Raw genomic sequence first — 22,932 nt, forward strand, 5'->3', positions numbered from 1 at the left:
AATGTACTTGATTGATATTCTATATTGCTGCTTCTGTTTATTAACATATCCACCGAAAAAGTTTACACAATACAGAGGTAGAATACAAGGCCAAATCCACATTAACAATAAACGCTCAACCTACAATTTTTACATCCCACCTTAATTATTTACTATACATTACTCTTATGTTTAATATGCCATCACCATTTACAGACCACATTGTGCATGTAGCCCTGTACTAACAATGTAGTTTGGCATGTTGTTGAGCCAATGGCAATCCTCAAATGAACAATAAGGTCCACCCTTAGGCATCTCAACATTCACAGGCTTGATATATTTGGGTGACCAAGCAGGGGTTCCATCTTCATAAGAATTATGAGTCAATCTTGTTAAACCCGAACCATCCAACCTCACGGTAAATATTTCACCGTAAGGTTGATAATGATGAGGGTTAGAGATTGGCTCCGCTGATATTCCTGCATAATCTGATGTAAACACCATACTCTTTCCATCAGGGCTAAAATAAGGATGATTCGTCCTCCCACCTGAACCACTGTGAATCAGTTTCCTCAACCCGGTTCCATCCGGGTGGATCAAATAAATTTCAAAGCTTCCACTTCCTGGGTCATGACGATCCGATGCAAAAGCAATCCATTCTCCATCAGGGGACCAGTTGCACATTGTATCAGACCATGGACCCTCAGTTAGTCTCTTAAGCCCGTTTTTCTCTCCGTGAACGGCATCCATTATGTAAAGATTCTTATGACCTGATCGACCTGAACGGAAAACAATCCATTTTCCATCCGGTGATGGTGACGGAAAGGCATTGTTCTTTCCATCCAGAGTCAACTTCTTGACGAAATTTCGGTCAACATCGATGGATATGATATCAACCTCAGTGCTTTCTGAAGCAAAGGTTTCTCCAACTGCTGTGTAGATTACACCGGGTCGAACCCGGTCCCATGCGGTTGAGAAAGCCATTGCATCAGAAACCTTTTTTCGGTTCGAACCGTCTCGGTTCACGACATAAACACCAGGCATCTCAACGTAAGCAATTCTATCTCCAGAGGGTGAGAAAACCGGAAACGAACCAGTGAACCGGAAGAGAGTTAGATTTGGAACGGGGCTCCGAACATTCTCTAGCATAAACTGAGGACTGGTGTTACTTTCTTTTCCCCTGCACTTGTGATACCCGACCCGCGCTGAATCGGGTGAGATAAACGGGTTGAGATGGTGAGTATTAGGTGAGACGAAACGAGTTAACTCCTTGAACTCGTTGTTAACCAGGTCGAATAATTCAATGTGACGGAAGTTAGAGCCAGGTCTTCTCGTTGCGACGGCGATGAATTTGTTGTTTCCCGGTGAAGTTGCCGGTGTGAATACGTGTAAACCCGGTGGGGTAACTCGTTCGATGAGAACAGAGTAAGAAGAATCAGTGGTGAGAATTGCTCTGTAAATACTCAACCAACCGTCGTTTCCTCTCCGGTGAAAGTAAATAGTCCGATCATCAACCCAACTTGGCCAGCCACCGTGATCAACTACTTTGTATCTGTGAGTTCCGTCGTGAGTGAGGAAAACGTAGATGTCTGTAGTGAGATCCTCTACTTCACCGGACCAACCATTACCGCCGTAAGAAGCAACTGCTGTCCATTTCCCGGTAGGAGATACGGCTGGGCTGAAATCAGCGACGCCGTATGGAGTGAGTCTTCGGGTGTTACCCGATTTAAGATGGGTGGAATAAACGGCGGTCCAGCTGACACGTTGCACACCGGGATCCTCGTGGGTTGACACGTAGATTAAATATTGACCGTCGCTGGATAAACTTGGTTTATCTTTGATTGAAAGTTGAGACTGTGTTTGAGTGAGGTGATTAGGTAACAGTGGAAGTTGAATCCTATCATTGATTTTGGTGGTGGTTGTGTAAACGGCGTCGTAGTATATGGTTGGAAAACCGGTTCTCTCAGTAACGTAAACGAGTTGAAGAGGAGGTGGATCTTGGTGAGTGAGGAGTTTAATGGATGTGAGATTGGGAAGGAATTGGCCGTTAAAATTGACGGAGTGTCCGTCAGTGAGTTGTAATTCTTGGTGGTGGTAGTGATGATGAATTGGGAGGGAATAGATATCAAAAGCGTAGTCAGGTCTGCCAAGTGTGGTGAAGATGATGCTATCGCTGCTGGAAGCATCCTCTTCAACTGCCTTTAGCAAGGGAAACACCAGCAGGTGTAGCAGCAGCAACACTATGCATAATTGACGTGCAATCATTGTTACTAATTTTGAGTGTGTGTGGATGGAGAGCTGCAGATTACAGTTTATGGAGTAGCTTTAAGAATAATATTGATAAGATAAAGTGAGACGTGGAGCCAAGCCATTGATTGTCCTTGTCCTTGTCCTTTTTTTTTTTTGAGATTTTTGTCTTGAGAAATCGCACTCCCTAACTAATTCAGGTAGCTACAGTTCTTGTAGATTTCTTATCAAAATAATGTTGTGTTTTCGTGTGCCCTGACGTTTGCTGCAGATATTTCTTTCTAGTATCATTTACCCACATTTTTGTCATTTTTCTTGCTCTTGGTTTGGGCTAACTTGGGCTGTTATGTTAACAATTTTTAGTAGCCCAATAATACTAACACCTCCCTCCAACAATAAATGAATGTAATGTTGTCATTAATTTACCTTTTGTGTTATGGAAAAGAAATCATATTTATCCTGTTGGTTGGTTAATTCGTTACTTGGCTTGAGTTGGGACCTAAACGAAAGACAAAAAAGTTTGTACTGTATGTAAGTACAAGAGTCAAACCGCGTAGGCATAGACAAAAGGTACATCTCCTTTTTCTTTTTGTTTTTGTGGAAACTTAACCACCAAGTCTACCCAACTAACTACACAGTTCTGTTTAACTAGTCACAAAGTAGAAATTCATTTCACACTCTGCAACACTTTGAATTACAGATTCATCACATATAATTCTTCTTTCTTCTTTATCCCATCCATAATTAGTTAAGTTTGAGTTTTGAGTAATGAGCTTCTTGAGGCCATCTGCGATGTACAATTTTTTGATTACTTATCCTTCATCACGATGGATGCCATGTCAGAGTTGGGGGTTCCTTCGATGGCCAGGTCTTGAAGGTTTCTTAAGACTTCTCGTCGTTTTTCTTCTTTGGTCTACCTTCTCCCATCTCTGCTATATACCTTCTTCTTCTATGTACCCTACCCTTCATGTTGGCGATCGAATCATTATCGAAAAGGTACATGGCGATGTCTCCACTTAAATTAACATTCCATTTCTACTTCTGCAATTTTATCGTTTTTTATGTCCCATTTTGGCCTAAAATTGTACTCATATCTGCCATCCATCATATATTCCATTAGGGGCTGGTTGGAATGTTATTTCATTCCCTTTTTAGGTGTATCTCCTCAGATTCTAATTGATAGGTTGTATCTAGACTTTTTATATATTAAAATACATTTTCACTTTTCAACCTACTTTACCAATTCCAAAACATATGGTTTTTTAAGTATTTTATTACCAACTTTTTAAAAAATTAGCATTGTGAAGATGATAATTTACAATGGATAAATGATCATATAAGACATACAGGATTATGAAGGAAATCGTTAGAGAGAAATTCAGTGTAGGTTCCATTGTTTAAAATGGTGAAATTTTGCTTTATAATCGTTTGGACTTTGGAGATGACTTATAGAAGCAATGTAAAACAGGGTAGATAAGATGAAGGTCAGTACAAATACAATGGTGAGAGGGAGATCAATAAAAACTATAGATCAAACCATTAAGATAGATGTATTTAGTTGGTTTATTAATAAACATGACCCATTATAGGATTTTATGACATCATTTGATTCATGTAGTGAAAAATATTGTCTGCTGCTCTAGTTGCTCGGTTCAACAATTAATGTATTCGCTTCTGTTAGCTTGATTGTACTGCTTAATAATGATCAGGTCTTCACACATCTACTAGAAAAACTATGCTAAAATTTTGATTCTTGAGTGGCATGCTGAAATGGCACTATGCATTCTCTTAATTATGGCACTATGCTGAAACGGGGTTATACATTCTCTTAATCACCAAGTCTAGCCAACTAATTCCACGGTTCTGTTTAAGTAAGAAAGGGAAAACTCATTTCACAATCTGCAAGTCTTTTGAATTGCTGGTATCTAAGAACTACCAAGTGTGTGTGATGGATATATAGATAGACTCATGATATATAATTATTCTTTCTCCCTTAATGAATTGAGTTAAGTTTGAGTTTTGAGTAATGAGCTTTGTGAGGCCGTCTGCAACGTACAACTTTGTATTTACATATCCTTAGTCACGATGGATGCCATGTCAGAGTTGGGGGTTCCTTCGATGGCCAGGTCTTCACGAATTCTCAAGACTTCTTGTGGTTTTCCTTCTTTGGTCTACCTTCTCCCAATTCTGTTACATACCTTCTTTTATGTACCCTACCCTTCGTGTTGGCTATTGAATTATCGCCAAAAAGTTACATGGTTTACACATAACATTCTGCTTTCCATTTTTATTATAGCTACCTTTATGCATGATCTTACATTTAAAGAATATTCCATAATCATAAATTACAGGTCAATGACATGCAATTTTATAGTTTCCAATTTCCCTTCTTGGCATAATGATATTGATAGGTTGTGTCTAGACTTTTTATATTCAAATATATTTTCACTTTTCTGCCTAGTTTACCAATTCCAAACATAATGGATTTTAAAAATTTCATTATAGGGTCTTATGACATCATTTGATTCATGTAGTTGGTTGCACGTAATAAAAAACATTGACTGTTGTTCTGTGTCGCTGCTGCTGCATACTCCTGAAGAAGTTTTGAAAATTTGAATGATGGGTTAAACAATTAATGTATTTGCTTCTGTTAGCTTGATTGTACTGCCTAAAATAAGAAAATAGTGATCAGGTCTTCGTACATTTTCCTAGGAAAACCAGGTAAAAAGTTTTCTTTCTTGAATGATATGCAGAATTGGCATTTTGCATTGTCTTAATTATGACATTGTGTATAACCCTTGACCAATTTTTTGAATGGACTTAAGTTCATTGCAGGATAATCATGCTAAATATATCTTTCATTTATTGTTTAACTAATAATCCTAATTAGATGTATGATAGTTTAGTTTTTCCTTTAATTATTTTTACCGGGAATCAGGTTTTCTGTATATGTTGATATATAATATCAGCAATCATTATACGGGGTTATATTATATACCCCAAAAATATACTACGCCTTATAACTAACTAGCTTTATGAATTATGAGAATGAGCTACTTGGTTTACTTTAGTTATGATAACATTTGTACTTTCTGTTACATTGGTTAGTCCAACTTGTCTGAGTTACAAGATTGAGAGTATTACGGTAACTAATGAAAAATATGTTTAGCTATCCAATTCATTGCAATTATCTGCTCAAGAATGTGATCCCATAAAAATTAACTAAAATTCTACAGGATATTGTGTTATAATAAATTAGTTGTACTTATACCTATGGCATTGAAGTGTCAATTCTTAAGAAAAATGTTGAGACGTTGCATTGACGGGTGATATGGCCGAAGTAGTCCTTACCCCTTTCAAAGGTTGAACAATTTGAGTCAACTTTTGGGATTGAGTTAGACCTAGCTCAAGTTCTAAGAGATAGAAACCAGGACTATTGGGACAAAAGCTTAAAAATGTTGTAGATTGATGACATAAAAAAACGATTTCTTTGAATGTTACTTACATATTTCTGTAAAGAAACAGATGATTTTTATCAAAAAATAGAAAGAAAGAAAATAGGAGATGGGGAGTATTATTATTTATTTATGGGGAGGCATAGGCCATGCATTCGCTAGTGAGGATTTGAATTTTGTTCCTTTAGGTTACAAAATAAGACAGTCACCAGTGCGCTAACATCCACAGGTTTAAAAAGAGGTCCAAATGGAATATTGTAACTTGCTTTGTCAGGGATTTGCATAATTAACAGAAATTGTTTGGTTAAGGCTTATTGTTGTTGTTCTTGCTCATTTATCTAAGTAGCTATGGTGAAACAACTTTTTGCAATGAAACAATTTTGAAACCTGATGTGACACAATCATATATTTGTTACATTATTTTACATGCTTATTCAATTTACCATATATCCAATTGCATTCTGGTAAGAAACACTTTCAGAAATAAGGTTAATGGATATTTTCGGGCCTTGTATGTATTTTTTTCTACTTGTTTCATCTCTTTTTATGCTTTACTTGTTTACATCCTCAGGCTTCATATTATATCAGGAGTCCTTCTATACATGATATTATAACATTTCGGGATCCAACGCAGGTATATTGCGCTTGTATACTGTACTGGTATGGAATATGTAGCAAGCATACTTACAGTTACATGATTGGTTTTTTTATGTAGCACTCTGGAGATAACACAGATGTAATTTTTATTAAGAGAGTTGTTGCTAAAGAAGGAGACACTGTTGAGGTAGTGAATAAATCTCAATTGAATTTTGCATTATACTAAAACTTAAGTATCTACTTGGTAATTTGATAAGCCATTACTGCTAAGAACATATGTGAATATGGTCTATCAATGGGTTTGGAGATATAGTTCCTAATTAGACCATTCACTTTTTTCTCTATTCTATTTTTAACATTTTGCAGGTTCATCATGGAGGGCTCTATGTCAATGGTGTTGCTCAAGAGGAGGATTTCGTGGTAGAGAAACCAACATACACAACGAAATTAACTGTGAGACCAATGTTATTAATTCTGATAAATTCTATCCTTATCTGTTTATTCAATATTTTGGATTTTTCCTTTCCTCATTACTTCTATGATCCTTGCAGTATGTGCCGAAAGGCCATGTTTATGTGTTGGGGGATAATCGCAACAATAGCTATGATTCCCATATATGGTAATCAACTATTTCTACAAGTTACTCTACTTTCATTTTTCCTTCTTCATTAATTTTAAACTTTTTGAGATGTGATTCTGAATGTGTTGATGTACTTATAACGCAATTAGGCTGTTTTCTCTTCTATTTGGATATATCTATTCATCTTTCTTTCTCTTGGTCAATGTTGAAACAATTTCTCTATTATTATCTTTTATACCTATTGATCTTATTTGTCTTATATATCTCCAATGATGAACAGGGGACCACTTCCTATGAAAAACATAGTTGGAAGATATGCAATGTGCTGTCACAGACCAACAAATTGAGACTATTATATATGGTTGAGATGTGGTGGAGGAACCAACCAGAGTTCTTTTTTTCTATCATCCGTTAACTCTTCATGGGAATTAGATTCTCATATGCTTGCTCATAGTGATCACAGAAGCCTCCTTCTCCCGGAGTATGCAACGAACCGAAAGAAAAAATGACATGTCATTTCCAAAGGGCATCTTGTAATTTGATAAATGAAGCACAAGATTTTCCAAGTGATATTTTTTATGAAAAAAATGCTAGATGATAAGTATTATTATCATCATAGGAATGTCAGAGAGACAAATGTGTTGTTCTTGTTTTGAATTTGTGGATATTCCAAGTCTTGTTCCTCACATTTCTTAACTATTCGTGTGAGATTTACTTTGCAGAATAACTATTCTTTCTAATCTTTAAACATAAGATAAGTATATGCCATTACCTTATTTTAAGTTCAAGAAGCTTTAATTCTTTTGGCATGTCCCTCCATTTTGCTTGTATGACTTTACTATAGAAAACCAGAGGATAACTTTTAACTGAAAAAAGTAGGGGTGGAAGGTGTTGTTTTTTTTTCATATATTAATTAAAATAGGGAGGCAGGCAAGCTGGGAATTTGGATGGATGGTTGATGGTTCAATTGACCAAAACTTTATCAAATAGCAGATTTGTATATATGGGCATCTAATTTTATGACTTTTCTAGAAGGGGTGTCGTTTTCATCTACTGGCTCTTTACAAAATCTTTGGAAGATTAAATATGCTATTTGGGTGGTGCCTACTTAACAGGATGGAGGGAAATTTTGAAATATATACTGGTTCTCCACCGTCCATTGTTTTTAAACTTCTCTAATTGAGAAGTAAACTTAATTTTATAATAAAATATGTAGGTTTTTTTTTTGGTTAACTTTGACAAGATATATTCTTACATTGTATGTATATAATGTTCTTATGGAATCTGAGTCTATTTTTACTTGATAGCCACTGCTGGTGCTGAATAAATAAAATGTGGAGTTCTAAAATCTTATTTCTTGGTATTGTGCAAGTGTTTTTTGTAAATAGTAAATAGTTGTTGTATTAGTGTATACGCAGACAATAATGAATAAAGATGTTGTCTCCAAGTGATGCATGTTGCCCTATAATTAAAATAACTTCACCAAGAACTACGACAACAATTTCTGGTCCAAAATTTGGTCAAAATCAAAACTCTAGATCGTTAACTCTCCTCTCTTTTACGCAAATGGGAGTTAGGGGACTGGTGTTCTCATGGAATGATATGCTTAATATGAATTATTTCAGCAAGACTTCTCTAATACATTTGGTTGAATTCAAATGTGTCATACTAAACTCTAAGAGCTTGATCTAGTGGTAAAAAGACATATTTTCAATCTAAGAGAGTTTGGGTTCGAGCTTCGTTAATGTCTTTAACGTGAAATAAATATAAATACATTTCTAAGTGCACCCTAAATTTATATTAGCAAAAAAAAAAAATCATTTGTAAGAGCCTATCAATTTAGTCCCTTAAATTGAAAAATAAAATATAATAATCAGCACATCATTAAAAAAATTCTATAATAAACACTTGTCAAAATCAATAAAAGATTTTACATATTACTTAAAAGTGATGCTAACTAGTCCTCCCAAACATTTGTTAAAGAGGTTAACTACTAAATTTTCAAGATATTTTTCCTATATTTAGTTTCTTAGCAGATATAGTATGGGCACTTATTAGTAGTTTCATAACTTAAATAGTCCATTGATGCATCAAAACCAACATAGAACCTTTAAAATTTATGGTGCGAAGTTTGAGAAAATGATTAAATTGATTGATATTTTTCAATTTAAGGACTGAATGAATTACTAGCATTTCACACATTTAAAGGATTAAACTGGTATCCCCGTGAGCTTAGCTCAGTTGGTAGGGATATTGCATATTATATGCAGAGGTCGGTGTTCGAATCCCGGACACTCCACTTCTCCACATTTAATTGTGTGAGTTCTAGGCACCATGCTAATTGACAAAAAAAAAAAAGGACTAAATTGGTGACCTTTACAATTTCAATAACTAAAATTCCTACTCAAATTTGTGTAGGGCCTAAATAGTGAGACCCCCCCTCATTTAAATAAATTTCAACAGTTAAATAATGTGTTTAAAATAGCATATTATAGTAGACCTAAAAAAAATAAAAAATAGCATATTATAAAGTGTATTTAGCTAACACTTGATAATGGTTTTGGAATCCGAATTAAGGAACAAATTCGGATAAAAAATCTCTTGTGTATCATCATCAATAACACTTTCCTTTCCTTTTCCATAGTAGGGAAACGGACAACAAAAGCAATACTTGGCCATTTATCAGCAACATAAAACATTGTATCTGTCATCAAAACATAGGTATCTTAATTTTGAGGAATGGTTTATGACAGAAATATGGCATTAACAAAGGAGGGTAACAATTCGCCCACCCCTCCATTCTATGCAACTTGCCATCTAGTGCATGGGAAATGCTAATAGCATAATATATTTTTCTTATGCTCTGTTCATAATTCATATTCTTAATAATACAGTAATAATAAACATGAGATGAAGAAAGAAACAAAAATGTACCGATAACTCTACTGCATTTTATTTTGAGCGTAGAGGATTCGGTTCCTGCTTGGAGAAGAATATCACGTCCTTAGTCTTTTTTTTTTTTGGTAGATAGACGGAATAGCACAACCATTATAAACTCACACACACAAATGGAGGTATAAGGGTTCGAACTCCGATCATGGCATCCGGCCTAACAATTTCGACATTTTACCAGTTAAGCTAGGACTTCTGGATATCACGTCCTTAGTCTTACTAAAAGCTAAATGAATATTAGCACTTTTTTGATAAATCGATTTTTTTTTGACAAATTTTTGATAAATCGATTGTCAATTAGATTATAAACTAATCCTATGAGATAACTGATAAGTATTTTCTTTCATTGGAGCCAGCAATACTACTTCTACTGAGAATATATATATGCTCACTTCTTGATAGCCGTTCATTTAGGAATGACAAAAAATTTTGTCCCAGCGGATAAGTTCAGATAAAATCTCCTTAAAAAAAAAAAAGTTCAGATAAAATCCGATATAAGATGATATCTTAATAGATCTATGGAGAGGACCATTGTAGTTCAAAAGACGATTTTCGATGACAAATGTAGCACATATGACACATCATTTTTATCTCACTAATCAAAAGATGAAAACTCGAAGTCTCCTCGTTCCATTTTTTTAAAAATGTATACAACAAGTTATAGTGTCATATATGACACACGTCATCCAGTAAAGATCATTGTGTCTGATGTCTTGTATGAACCATGACTCCTCCAACCTCCCCTCATTATCCTTATGCAAATTCTTCTGTTTTTTTTCGTTGTTCACACTTTAAATTGGAACGAAATTGCAACAAATTAAAAATATTGGTTTACATAAATAATAAAACATGGTACAAAAATAATACATATACAAATATTAGCACAAAAATAACAACAATATATAAGTGGAAGTATCTTCGATCTCCCACATACGTCTGACTAGATGATGTGCATACTGAGTGAGGACACAGACGTCTGATGGCCCACTAGAATATGAATCCAGCTCAGGTTCTTCCTCCTCCTCAACATCTGGCTGGACATCATCATGAACATCCTCAATTTCGTCATGCTCATGATACTCTTCATAATGTGGTCCCTCCTCCTCAACATGGGGCTCAAGCTCATGCACTTGAGATGGTCCGAAGACATCACTCATGCCGCCCCTTCTCACCCGGTCATCCACTTGGGCTTGTTCCAACCGCTCTCGCCTTGCAGATGTTGTTATTGTAGGTAAGTCGCTTCTAACATGTGTTGGTCCATATTTGAAACAATAAAAATATAAAAATCAACAAAAGTTTGTTTTCAGCACATCTTGAACATGTTCAGAGAATATTATATAATCTAAAACGATAAACAATTTGGTTCCAATTATATAATTTGAACAAGTTAAACACCCAGGAAAAAAATCAAATTAATGAAAAACAACATCGACCTTACATTATGTTTGGCGGTTGAAAAGACTTGAAATGTGATGATTTAGACCAAAAAGACTTTAAAAATCATGTGATCTTCGTCTTAAAATAATTGTTTCTTTATCATTTTTTCTCTGTCTTAAAATAATTGTCAATTTAGAATATCAATGTAGTATTCATTATTTTTTTTCCACTATTATATCTTTATTTATTAAATTTCTTCCAACTCAACTACGCCACTAACTACAATTAATAAGAGTATTTTAATAATTAATACAATTAATCATTTTTTTATAAATCATATACAAACTTTAAAGGACTAGTATTATTTAGAGACCGAGGAAGTAATTTTCCTTTGGAGCTCTTCAAGAGCTAGACTGTGCCTAATAACCGAACTTTCTTTCTTTAAATATTGATTTTTTTTGGTCAACTTTAAATATTGAACTGAATACAAAGAATGATATTAAGATCCAATCTTGTCCAACAATTTTAAGAGTACCTTCATTTTCCAATAGGAACAACTAATCGTCTCAAACCATGACTAGAATAATAATTGATAAATAAATTGCTTGTTTGTAGATTTGAATGTGGCATTTTGATTATTGTTCACTTTTGATATAAGTAATTAATCTGAGTAAGGAACCTCATTCCCTTTAAGCGTGGATGGATGAGAAACACTTGAATGTTAGATTTTAACTTGGATTATGGGGTGTTCCTTTAGGCTGCGTTTGGATCCAGAGAAATATAAAGGAAATATTGAAGAAGGAAAGAAAGTTTGTGAAAAGATTGACTTTCTATAGTTTGGAAGCACTTCAAAAAGTAGAGGAAAGAAAGTTTGAGGTGGGACCCACACTCAAAATCTTTCCTCCCTATTTTGGACGGAAACATAGAAGAAGCATTCACTTTTTGGAAAAATGTCAAAAATACCCTTGCTGTATTATAAATATTACTACTATGTTGAACCAAGGCAATGGTCTGATAAGCGATGCTTTAGGATCATGCTCCAATTTTTTTTCTCTTGGCATGATGTTTTGAACAAAAAGGTCATTAACAAAATTTTTAACAAATGTTATGTAAATTAAAAAATATTAATAAAATATATTTAAATGTGTAGATAGCATAATTAATTTGAAATTAACACATTCAGCTAAAACCTTTTAAGGTTATAAATGTAATTTTGCAAATATACATATCTTTCTTTCCTCTCACAATCTATTCAATGTCTTTCATACCAAACAACTAAACAAATCATCTCACTTTCTTCTACCTTTCTTTCCTTCTACTATCTATTCTTACACTTTCTTTCCTTTAACTTTCTTCTCCAAACCAAACATAGCCTTAAAGTGCTTTGTGAGAGTGTTGTTGTACTAGGGTGAGAGTGAGAGAAATCTATGCGTTGTAAAAAATTTTACATAGTAATAATTCTCTGGTTGTCGGTTTAGACAACGATCGTGGTTTTTTCTCTGGTTTTGGAATTTCCACGTTATATTCTTGTATTGTGATTGTTATTTTTTCTTTTTCAACCTTGTTATATCCTAACAATGGTATCAAGACCATAAGAAAATTAAACACCACATCTCCACCCAAAACCTCTAGGCATCATGTATATGGGTCTCCTCTCTTATATATCCAACGTTTCCTCCATTCCTAGTCGATGTGAAACATAATCACTCACACTTGATTTCCCAACAATCTCCCCCTCAAGTGTGAGTCACCCACATCACTAGCCTGATCCACACTAGGATCCCGCTCCCGCTACCCCACCAAGCCTAACCAGAGCTCTGATACCAGTTGTTGGGGAGACCGGGGAGCCCCAAGAGCGGCAATGGGCCAAACATCTAAGACCATAAGAGACTTAGACTCCATATCTCCACCCAAAACCTTAAGGCGTCAGGTATATGGGTCCCCTCTCTTACATATCCAAAGTTTCCTAATTGTTGGAAAATAAAGTGAGTGATTATGTCCCATATCGACTAGAAATGGAGTATACATTGAATATATAACAAAGGGTATCCATATACCTAATGCCTTAAGATTTTGGGTGGAGATGCGGTGCATAAAGATTCAATTAACATTAATATAAGGCAGAGAATAAGAACAAAGGAACATGATTTTATACTGATTCACTCCAACCATGACAACTACCTCTAATCCTCCTCATACAGAGAGAGTTTGCCTCAAACTTTTGAGGACTTAATCCATTATAATCCAAACCGATTTAAAGTACTAGGATATATCTTTGTCTATCCGATAATACCTTTCGATTTCTTTCAATATACAAGAATCCGACTGATCAATTGAATTTCCTTGTCTTCCTAAAGTCCGGTTACAACTTCCCCTTTTGGGGAGATACAATGATGGTGAAATAGAGTTTTTGATGCTGATACAATATGTTATTCTTACATAGAGGATTTTACCATTTCTTTCTTACAACAAGAGCAATCTATCAAAGTGAAAGCATATAACAATGTGTTTCACTTTGTTGATCTTGTTTTGTATTTTTTCTTGAAAACAAATTTGAATGATTTTTTTTTTCTTCTTTTTGAATGTTTTATGATATGTTTTTATGTTTTGCTTCTTCACGTAAATAAAAGGGAGGGAGAGAGAGATTATATTGTGTAAAACACTAAAATGTTATTAAACAAAATAAAAGGATTTTTTTTTTTTGGTACAAAAGAGGATAAAAGTCTAAAATAAAAGGATCTTTAATGAGATTTTGTTTACCTTTCAACCCAATAAATATAAAGAGAATTTCATTTTTAATTTAAGACTCTTCCCTTTCTAGTAAATACAACCAACTAGTTTTTGGATAAGATCTGCCATTTGCTTAACAAAACAATGTTACACATATAGGACTTTTGAGAGCAAAGAACATTTTTTTTTTAATTTTAATTTTATTCTATATTTAATATATAAAAAGAGAAACAAAATATAATTAACGAGAAAAGGTTAAAGCAAATAATAAAATCCAAAATTGTAAAATTTTCTATTAATAAAAAATAAAATAAGATCTGAGTGAATTTGGACCAGATTATAGTGCAAGTGAGTTACATCATGATCATACAACGTATAATTTGAGTCATATAAAAATCCATATCTTTCTCGGTTAACTTATTAATGTATAGAGCTGCTGCACTATTAGTGGGAGAAAGAAAAGCCTTGAAGATCGACCAAGGTAACAGATGAAAGCTTTAATCTATTTATTTTGAGTTAGATCTTGGCTTTCAAATGTCATTTTAAGCTTGCATCTTGAAGAAACTTTTCTTGACCACATAAATCAATCAAAGTTTTTTTTTTGTTTTTAGAGAATAAATCAATCAAAGTTAAAGCACATAAAATTGTGGTTTTTGTTTCTGTCTAAAAAGCTTAGCAACAAAATTGCGAGTTTAAACTCATATTCGTGTCTTTTATCATCTGAATTGTATTTAAATGACAGAACATATGACTTTTACTCTTTATGTGTGAACATTGACAGAACATGTATGTATTATCATAATGATCTCTTTTTTGCTTTATTGTTTTTAATTCCTTTCATTAATATATTTTATTTCGACTCTTTTTGATGTTATTTCACAACACCCATTTTATGTTTTTAAAATTTTGTTTTTGTATGTCTGATTTGATGATTTTTCTTCACTCATCATCCACATTTGTAAGGCTATTTTAAAATTAGTGGTATAACATAACTTTTTTTTTTTTAACTACGAATTTAGTTAAGAAAAAAGAAAAAGAAAAAATTGGGAGTACATAAACTTATATGTTTATTTTATAATTAAGTGATATTTACAAATCACAAATTATTTAGTACTTTATGTATTACATGATTTAACAGCTGATATGGTTAATTCCATACCATACTTTCTTTTTGACCAAAATTTTATACCATATTTTTTTTGAAGAATTTTTTTTATACAATAATCTGAATTTATTAAATGGCATTAGTATTAAGTCAACTAAAAGGGTATCATAAACTTATAAGTGGTTTAATTCAAATGCTCGATAAACTTTAATTAAGGTCAAATCATTTGAAAGAGTCTAAATTTAAATTTGGATGGAATCATATTTTTCTTAGAATGAGTCAAATAGTATAAGTTAATACTCTATCCAGTCTTATTTATAAGAAACAATTGAATTTTTTTATTCATTGAATAATTTATGTATTCGGTCTAGAATATCGACCAGATACATCAATTGTTCAATAAATCTAAAAAGTCAATTGTTTACTATAAATAAGACCGGAGGAACCATTAAATATCGAACAAAGAAAGTAATAAAGTGAAAAGTCATGTTTTAAATATGAAACTTCGAGTTCAAGCTCCAGTAAAGACTTTGAAAACCGGTCGAAAAAAACTTTCTTTAAAAGGTAAACTCGCAAACTTGGACGAGTTTGCCCAATTTTACCGATTTTAAGTCGTGTTAACTCGTTCAACTTTTCGATTTTACCAAAAAACAAGTTTATCTCCGAGTCTACACGATTTTGGCATCTAAAAAGATAGACTCAGACGGATTTACGTTTTAACACTCGAGTTGCAATAGCATGTGAATAACTTTTCATAACATTTTCCCTGAAAACATTTTTATAATTTTTTTATCAAGTTTTCTGTAGCTTCTTGTCAATAACTTTCTTCACTAAAAAATATTTAATGTTAAAAATTACACATTAGAATAGTGTAGAGTTTGCTATTTGAACCCAACCCTAATATATCAAATATTCATGGAATGTTCTATCATTTGAATTGTAATTACCACATTTAAAATATAAAAGCTTCCCATTATTCACCAACATCACTGTTTTTGCCTCTACTTCTAACTCTTATTATAGTTAAACACACTCCCCATTGTTCACTAAATTCAAGAAATCAATTAATTTTTCTTCACATTAATTTTAAGTTGCCTAACCTGGGTTAATTAGTCCTTTGTCATAACAAAGATGGTTGAAAAGAACGGAAGCAAGAATCATCACCAAACATTTGATGTCTCCATTGACCAACAAAGAGATTCCAAGTACTTCGACGATGATGGTCGCATCAAAAGAACAGGTAATTAAGTATTGTCTTTTATTTTAAATTGCTTGCTCCCGAGTTAGACTCGACCCAAATTTTAATAGGTTTTATGAAAAACACAGGAACTGCTTGGACTGCAAGTGCACATGTAATAACAGCTGTGGTAGGGTCTGGAGTGCTGTCTCTATCTTGGGCTATTGCTCAACTTGGATGGATTGCTGGTCCTATTGTCATGATTCTCTTTGCTTGGGTTACTTACTACACTTCCATTCTTCTATGCGAATGTTATCGTAATGATGATCCTATCAATGGCAAGAGAAACTACACTTACATGGATGCTGTTCATTCCAATCTTGGTAAATTCAAATTCACACACCTTGCTAAATGCTAACTATACATGCATACATACATAAGAAGAAAAACAAATTTTAAATTTTGTTCAGAATGTAACATGAAATACTCGTGTTCACGCAGGATAGATGTTAGATACAATGTCCAAGACAACGTGTATAATGTACAAGTAAAAAAATCAACATATAACAATAAATAAATGTAAAGCAGTAAAGGAGGACACATATAATTGGTAACCTAGTTCGGTGCAACGTAACCTACTCTGGGGGCTTTCACCCATGAAATGAAATTCACTCTCAATAGTATTAGTTCGTCTAGTCTTATATGAACAAACCTTGTTCAAAGCTTTCTCACCTAATACTACCCGTGTCGTTCTATTTAGGTCTCCCCCTAAATTTGTGAATCACTCTCACTTTCTCTCAATCACTCACCATAGTGATCGATACAATCACAGTATGAAAAGATGAATTACAACTCAACTAAAACAAACCAACTCTAAGCCTTTGGAAGATCAATGGCGGTGCTAGAGTGGTATACAAATAAAAGACGAAACCCTAAAAACTCTGATCTTCGATATTGATTTCATATCTTGTTATTAGGGTTGAGCCTCCTTCCATAGTCATTAGCTGTCCACAAAATATATTTGAACCAAATCTTTCTAAAAATAACTTGAAGCCCACGATATACATTAACCGACAACAAACAATCTTCTAGAAGCACACAATAACTTGTAGTACACGAGAACAACAAAATATTTACTTTTGTTCTTGTGTTTATGTTTGTTCAGGTGGTTTTCAAGTCACGTTATGTGGGATAGTTCAGTATCTCAATCTTGCGGGGGCTGCCATTGGATACACTATAGCTTCTGCCATAAGCATGATGTAAGTTTAATTGAGATCTTAATCATATAGTTAATTTCATCCAAGAAAATATCCAAGGAATATTGTAGAATTGACTTTGGTTAATTTTGTATGAAACAGGGCAATTGAAAGGTCAAATTGTTTCCATAGAAGTGGGGGAAAAGATCCATGTCACATGAACAGCAATATTTACATGATTTCATTTGGTGCAGTACAAATTATATTCTCTCAAATTCCAGATTTTGATCAATTATGGTGGCTCTCCAGTTTAGCTGCTGTTATGTCCTTTACATACTCCACAATTGGTCTTGGCCTTGGTATTGGAAAAGTTATAGGAAATAAAAAGATTGATGGAACCATGGCTGGGGTAACTGATGTGACAAAAGCTCAGAAAGTTTGGGGGAGTTTGCAAGCTCTTGGTGACATAGCTTTTGCATACGCATACTCCATGATCCTTATAGAAATTCAGGTATTAATTCATTTTCTTGTTTATCTTTTTTATAGGACATGTTTTGTTCCATAACTTAATAAAAATATTTCCAACAAACATAAAATCCAAGTCCCGTATTGAAAATAGAGAAGGTTTGAACAAATTTATAATGAATGACATTTATCACCTCATAAATTAGTTTTATACGCGTTGAGCTAAGCTCAATCAAAATTTAAAAATTACATTATATTATGAATTAGGACACGGTAAAAGCACCACCATCTGAGGCAAAAACAATGAAGAAGGCTACAATTATCAGCGTTGCAGCGACAACAATTTTCTACATGCTTTGCGGCTGTTTTGGATATGCCGCGTTTGGAAATTCAAGTCCTGGAAACCTTTTAACCGGTTTTGGTTTCTATAACCCATTTTGGCTCCTTGACATAGCCAATGCTGCCATAGTTATCCACCTTATAGGTTCATACCAAGTTTACTGCCAACCCCTTTATGCATTCGTTGAAAGTTACACGGCGAAAAGATTCCCTCAGAGTGATTTTGTGAATAAGAACATAAAAATTCCAATCCCTGGCATACAAATGTACAAGCTCAACCTATTTAGATTGGTTTGGAGGACAATTTTTGTAATATTATCAACTTTGGTAGCAATGCTCCTTCCATTCTTCAATGATATTGTTGGACTTCTTGGTGCAATCGGATTTTGGCCACTTACCGTTTATTTTCCGGTGGAGATGTATATAGTTCAAAAGAGAATACCAAAGTGGAGCTCAAAATGGATCTGTCTTCAATTGCTTAGTGTTGTTTGTCTTATAATCTCTATAGCTGCTGCTGTTGGTTCTATTGCTGGGATTGTTCTTGATCTTAAAGTTTTTAAGCCATTCAAGTCTGTCTATTGATTCAATATTGTGACTACATTAATTTGTGTATGATCAGTGTATAGTTTGAGACTTCATGGGATACATACTTTACATTGCAGCTTGTGTGAAGGGGGAAATATTGTACACAACTGTGTGAGACTATTTTATTAAAAGGAAAAATATTTATGTTGAATGGTTCACTACTTGAATAATTATAGTTGTTAAAGTTTATTGCAAGTTGAACCTTGAACATGAACATGAACTGAAATGTTTTCTTTTTGTTTTTCCTTCCTTCCATCCAATGCAATAATATGAAAGAAATAAAACAGTTTATAGACTCTTGTTATCTTCTTGAGTTGGCTATTGTAATTAGAATTTTGAAAACTAACCTTCATTGAAAAATTATTACATGGATAACATAAGAAAAACTTTATCTTGTAAATTGTGCATTAATTTCATTGAGACTTTAAAAATTGATTTTTGTTTTATTAAACTCATAAATTATTTCTATTTCTGTCTTCTTAAAGAGTGTAATAAGGGCACTTGTTACCATAATTTTTTTTAATAGAATATATTGAATGTCAAAATATACACCCTCTGGTAACTATTATAAGCAAAAATTTACATTTTGCATTCATTCAATTAATATATGTCATTTAATGAAAGAATCTAAAATGTTAATTTTTGTTTATATTAGTAACAGCAGGGTGTATGTATTTTTTAACTTGCAAAATAAGAGAGTGTGATATTTTTACTAAATTATCCTTGCAATGTAGTGAGATACCCTCCTTGAATACACCTCCCTAAAATAATGAAGCTCTTATTTGTTATGCTAATAGAGATTGCCTCACTGCATTGTCAACTTTTTTTAATAGAATAAGGAATTTATCTTAAGTTTTTTTTTAAGGGAATTTATCTTAAGTTGTTTTCTTTATCAAAAGTCACAAATCTTATTTCTTACACCATTCTCTCTATGTCCTCTAACCATCACTTTACTGCTTGCTTCTGTCATTAATTGCACCCACAAATTACATGGCTGTAGAATATGCTACAAGAGGATCCACCTACCAAATTGAGTGTATGGAATCTCATTCTCCCTTATATATACCCCACGTTCAACACCATCTTCCTTCATTGCATAAACTAGTTACACAACACGTTTATTCAACTCATTTAATATTATAAGCAAGAGTGCTCAAAAGGGCAACAGACACACACACACAACACCCTCTTTGTGTCTCTTCCTTTCCTCTCTTTGACATCCAACATCACTGTTTTTGCCTGTACTTTCTAACTCTTATAGTTAAATCAGTTTTTGTTGACTTTTTGCAAGAATTAAACGTTCTTGCAAGTTTCTGTCTCATAATTAATAAATAATTATTAATCAACCACCCTTCTAAATACATTATTACCTACATCTCTGAGCTGTACCCTTCTTTGTCACTTGTCCAAATATTTAAATTAGAACCTTTCTTTCAAATACATACTCCCCATTGTTCACTAAAAATTTAGTCAAGATTATAAACCTAACTTGGGTTAATTAGTCTTTTATCATAACAAAGATGGTTGAAAAGAATGGTAGCACGAATCATCACCAAACATTTGATGTCTCCATTGATCAACAAAGAGATTCTAAGTTTTTCGACGACGATGGTCGTGTCAAACGAACCGGTAATTAAGTCTCTTTTTTTCTCTTTCATTGTTTTTTATTTTGTTCGCACTGATTTTAGACTCAACTCAAATTCTAATATGTTTCTTGAAAAACACAGGAACTGCTTGGACTGCAAGTGCACATGTAATAACAGCTGTGATAGGGTCTGGAGTGCTGTCTCTAGCTTGGGCTATTGCTCAACTTGGATGGATTGCTGGTCCTATTGTTATGATTCTCTTTGCTTGGGTTACTTATTATACCTCCATTCTTCTCTGTGAATGTTATCGTACTGGTGATCCTATCAGTGGCAAGAGAAACTATACTTACATGGATGTTGTTCATTCCAATCTTGGTAAATTCAAATTCACACACCTAGCTAACCATACATTTATATATATAAGAAAACAAATTTCAAATTTTTTTTTCAGTATGAAATATTTACTTTTTTTCTTGTTTTTTATGTTTGTTCAGGTGGTTTTCAAGTCACGTTATGTGGGATAGTTCAGTATCTCAACCTTGTTGGAGTTGCCATTGGATACACTATAGCCTCAGCCATAAGCATGATGTAAGTTTGAGATCTTATTCATATTTTAAAGTTAATTTTATTCAAGAAAATATCCAAGGAATATGGTAGAATTGACTTTGGTTAATTTTGTATGAAACAGGGCAATTGAAAGGTCAAATTGTTTCCATAGAAGTGGTGGAAAAGATCCATGTCACATGAATAGCAATATTTACATGATTTCATTTGGTGCAGTGCAAATTATATTCTCTCAAATTCCAGATTTTGATCAACTATGGTGGCTCTCCAGTTTAGCTGCTGTTATGTCCTTTATATACTCCACAATTGGCCTTGGCCTTGGTATTGGGAAAGTTATAGGTATATGTAATTCTACACATATATAATTTATATTCTTTTATTGTCTATAATAAAAAAAATGTTTGATTCAAATTGGTCATGTAATAGAAAATAAAAAGATTGATGGAACCGTAACCGGGGTAACTGATGTAACAAAAGCTCAGAAAGTTTGGGGGAGTTTTCAAGCTCTTGGTGACATAGCCTTTGCATATTCATACTCCATGATCCTTATAGAAATTCAGGTATTAATTCATTTTCTTGTATTTCTTTTTTATAAGACTTGTTTTGTTCCATAACTTTATAAAAATATTTCCAACAGTCATAAAATTCAAGTCCCATATTGAAAATAGACAAGGTTTGAAAAAAGAAATATAACGAATGACTTTATCACCTTATAAGTTAGTTTTCTAGGGCTGAGTTAAGCTCAATCAAAGTTTAAAAATTATATTATTATTATGAATCAGGACACGGTTAAAGCACCACCTCCGACTGAGGCAAAGACAATGAAGAAGGCTACAATCATCAGCGTTGCATCGACAACATTTTTCTACATGCTTTGCGGCTGTTTTGGATATGCTGCGTTTGGAAATTCAAGTCCTGGAAACCTTTTAACCGGTTTTGGTTTCTATAACCCATTTTGGCTCCTTGACATAGCCAATGCTGCCATAGTTATCCACCTCATTGGTGCGTACCAAGTCTACTGCCAACCCCTTTATGCATTCGTCGAAAATTACACGGCAAAAAGATTCCCTCGCAGTGATTTTGTGAATAAGAACATAAAAATTCCAATCCCTGGCATACAAATGTACAAGCTCAACCTATTTAGGTTGGTTTGGAGGACAATTTTTGTAATATTAACAACTTTGGTATCTATGCTCCTTCCATTTTTCAATGACATAGTTGGACTTCTTGGTGCACTCGGATTTTGGCCTCTTACAGTTTATTTTCCGGTGGAGATGTATATAATTCAAAAGAGAATACGGAAGTGGAGCTCGAAATGGATCTGTCTTCAATTGCTTAGTGTTGCGTGTCTTATAATCTCTATAGCTGCTACTGTTGGTTCTGTTGCTGGGATTATACTTGATCTTAAAGTTTTTAAGCCATTCAAAACTATGTATTGATTAAATATTGTGACTACATTAAATTTGTGTATGATCAGTATATAATTTGAGATTTCATGAGATACATACTTTATATTGCAGCTTGTGTGAAGGGATTAATATTGGAAGGGGGAAATGTTGTACACAACTGTGTGAGACTATTTTATTACATGGAAAAATATTTTATTGTAAGTTGAACCTTGAACATGAACATGGACTGAAATGTTTTCTTTTTGTTTTTCCTTCCTTCGGATCCAATGCAATATGAAAGAAATAAAACAGTTTATAGACTCTTGTTATCTTCTTGAGTTGGCTATTGTAATTAGAATTTTGAAAACTAATCTTCACTAAAAAATTATTACATGGATAACATAAGAAAAAAGTAGAAGAATTTGATATCCAATTTCAATTTATTTGGTTTGTGTGTAGAGAGAGAATGAAAGTAAAATTAAGAGTAAATGGTCATTTTAGTCCCGGACTCTGTAGCTCGCTGTCATAAAGGTCTCTTGACTCACGATTAAAAACAAAGTAGTCTCTGAATGTGCACTTCCGTTATCAGTTTAGTCATTGGCGTTAAAAA

General features: G+C 33.5%; 4 protein-coding genes across 5 annotated transcripts; 3 read left to right on the top strand and 1 right to left on the bottom strand.

Annotated features, from left to right (window-relative positions):
- Nucleotides 1–7: 7 nt before the first annotated feature.
- Nucleotides 8–2,436, bottom strand: LOC25489690 (uncharacterized). The gene has a single exon (XM_013605837.3). It carries the CDS (start codon nt 2,242–2,244, stop codon nt 190–192), a length of 2,055 nt encoding a protein of 684 aa, XP_013461291.1. The 5' UTR covers nt 2,245–2,436; the 3' UTR covers nt 8–189.
- A 254-nt stretch (nt 2,437–2,690) lies between these two features.
- LOC25489691 (chloroplast processing peptidase) lies at nt 2,691–7,646 on the top strand. The gene is made up of 6 exons (XM_013605838.3): nt 2,691–3,222; nt 6,253–6,315; nt 6,397–6,465; nt 6,645–6,731; nt 6,830–6,897; nt 7,139–7,646. The coding sequence occupies exons 1-6, from the start codon at nt 2,995–2,997 to the stop codon at nt 7,203–7,205; spliced, it is 582 nt and encodes a 193-aa protein (XP_013461292.1). The 5' UTR covers nt 2,691–2,994; the 3' UTR covers nt 7,206–7,646.
- A 6,661-nt stretch (nt 7,647–14,307) lies between these two features.
- On the top strand, nt 14,308–19,037 carry LOC25489692 (amino acid permease 3). 2 transcript variants are annotated; one of them, XM_039831642.1, is made up of 6 exons: nt 14,308–14,398; nt 16,136–16,262; nt 16,349–16,582; nt 17,365–17,458; nt 17,558–17,906; nt 18,128–19,037. In XM_039831642.1, the coding sequence occupies exons 2-6, from the start codon at nt 16,154–16,156 to the stop codon at nt 18,779–18,781; spliced, it is 1,440 nt and encodes a 479-aa protein (XP_039687576.1). In that variant the 5' UTR covers nt 14,308–14,398; nt 16,136–16,153; the 3' UTR covers nt 18,782–19,037. The 2 variants fall into 2 exon arrangements, with proteins under 2 accessions (XP_039687576.1, XP_013461293.1); XM_013605839.3 differs by lacking the exon at nt 14,308–14,398 and having other exon boundaries at nt 16,013–16,262; nt 18,128–19,036.
- Nucleotides 19,038–19,893: 856 nt separating this feature from the next.
- Nucleotides 19,894–22,594, top strand: LOC25489693 (amino acid permease 3). The gene is made up of 6 exons (XM_024780257.2): nt 19,894–20,413; nt 20,512–20,745; nt 20,865–20,958; nt 21,059–21,273; nt 21,361–21,494; nt 21,717–22,594. The coding sequence occupies exons 1-6, from the start codon at nt 20,305–20,307 to the stop codon at nt 22,371–22,373; spliced, it is 1,443 nt and encodes a 480-aa protein (XP_024636025.2). The 5' UTR covers nt 19,894–20,304; the 3' UTR covers nt 22,374–22,594.
- The last annotated feature ends 338 nt before the right edge of the window (nt 22,595–22,932 follow it).

The sequence above is a fragment of the Medicago truncatula genome, chromosome 3, assembly GCF_003473485.1.
Source record: "Medicago truncatula cultivar Jemalong A17 chromosome 3, MtrunA17r5.0-ANR, whole genome shotgun sequence".
NCBI classification, from domain to species: domain Eukaryota; kingdom Viridiplantae; phylum Streptophyta; class Magnoliopsida; order Fabales; family Fabaceae; genus Medicago; species Medicago truncatula.

Excerpts from the sequence above, each read along its gene's own strand:
- LOC25489690 (XM_013605837.3), bottom strand. The coding sequence starts at position 2,244 with ATGATTGCACGTCAATTATGCATAGTGTTGCTGCTGCTACACCTGCTG.
- LOC25489691 (XM_013605838.3), top strand. The coding sequence starts at position 2,995 with ATGAGCTTCTTGAGGCCATCTGCGATGTACAATTTTTTGATTACTTAT. Across the intron at positions 3,223-6,252 it reads ATCGAATCATTATCGAAAAG|GCTTCATATTATATCAGGAG; the intron begins GTACATGGCGAT and ends TTACATCCTCAG. Across the intron at positions 6,316-6,396 it reads CATTTCGGGATCCAACGCAG|CACTCTGGAGATAACACAGA; the intron begins GTATATTGCGCT and ends TTTTTTATGTAG.
- LOC25489692 (XM_039831642.1), top strand. The coding sequence starts at position 16,154 with ATGGTTGAAAAGAACGGAAGCAAGAATCATCACCAAACATTTGATGTC. Across the intron at positions 16,583-17,364 it reads TGCTGTTCATTCCAATCTTG|GTGGTTTTCAAGTCACGTTA; the intron begins GTAAATTCAAAT and ends ATGTTTGTTCAG. Across the intron at positions 17,907-18,127 it reads TGATCCTTATAGAAATTCAG|GACACGGTAAAAGCACCACC; the intron begins GTATTAATTCAT and ends ATTATGAATTAG.
- LOC25489693 (XM_024780257.2), top strand. The coding sequence starts at position 20,305 with ATGGTTGAAAAGAATGGTAGCACGAATCATCACCAAACATTTGATGTC. Across the intron at positions 20,414-20,511 it reads TGGTCGTGTCAAACGAACCG|GAACTGCTTGGACTGCAAGT; the intron begins GTAATTAAGTCT and ends TGAAAAACACAG. Across the intron at positions 21,274-21,360 it reads TGGTATTGGGAAAGTTATAG|AAAATAAAAAGATTGATGGA; the intron begins GTATATGTAATT and ends GTCATGTAATAG.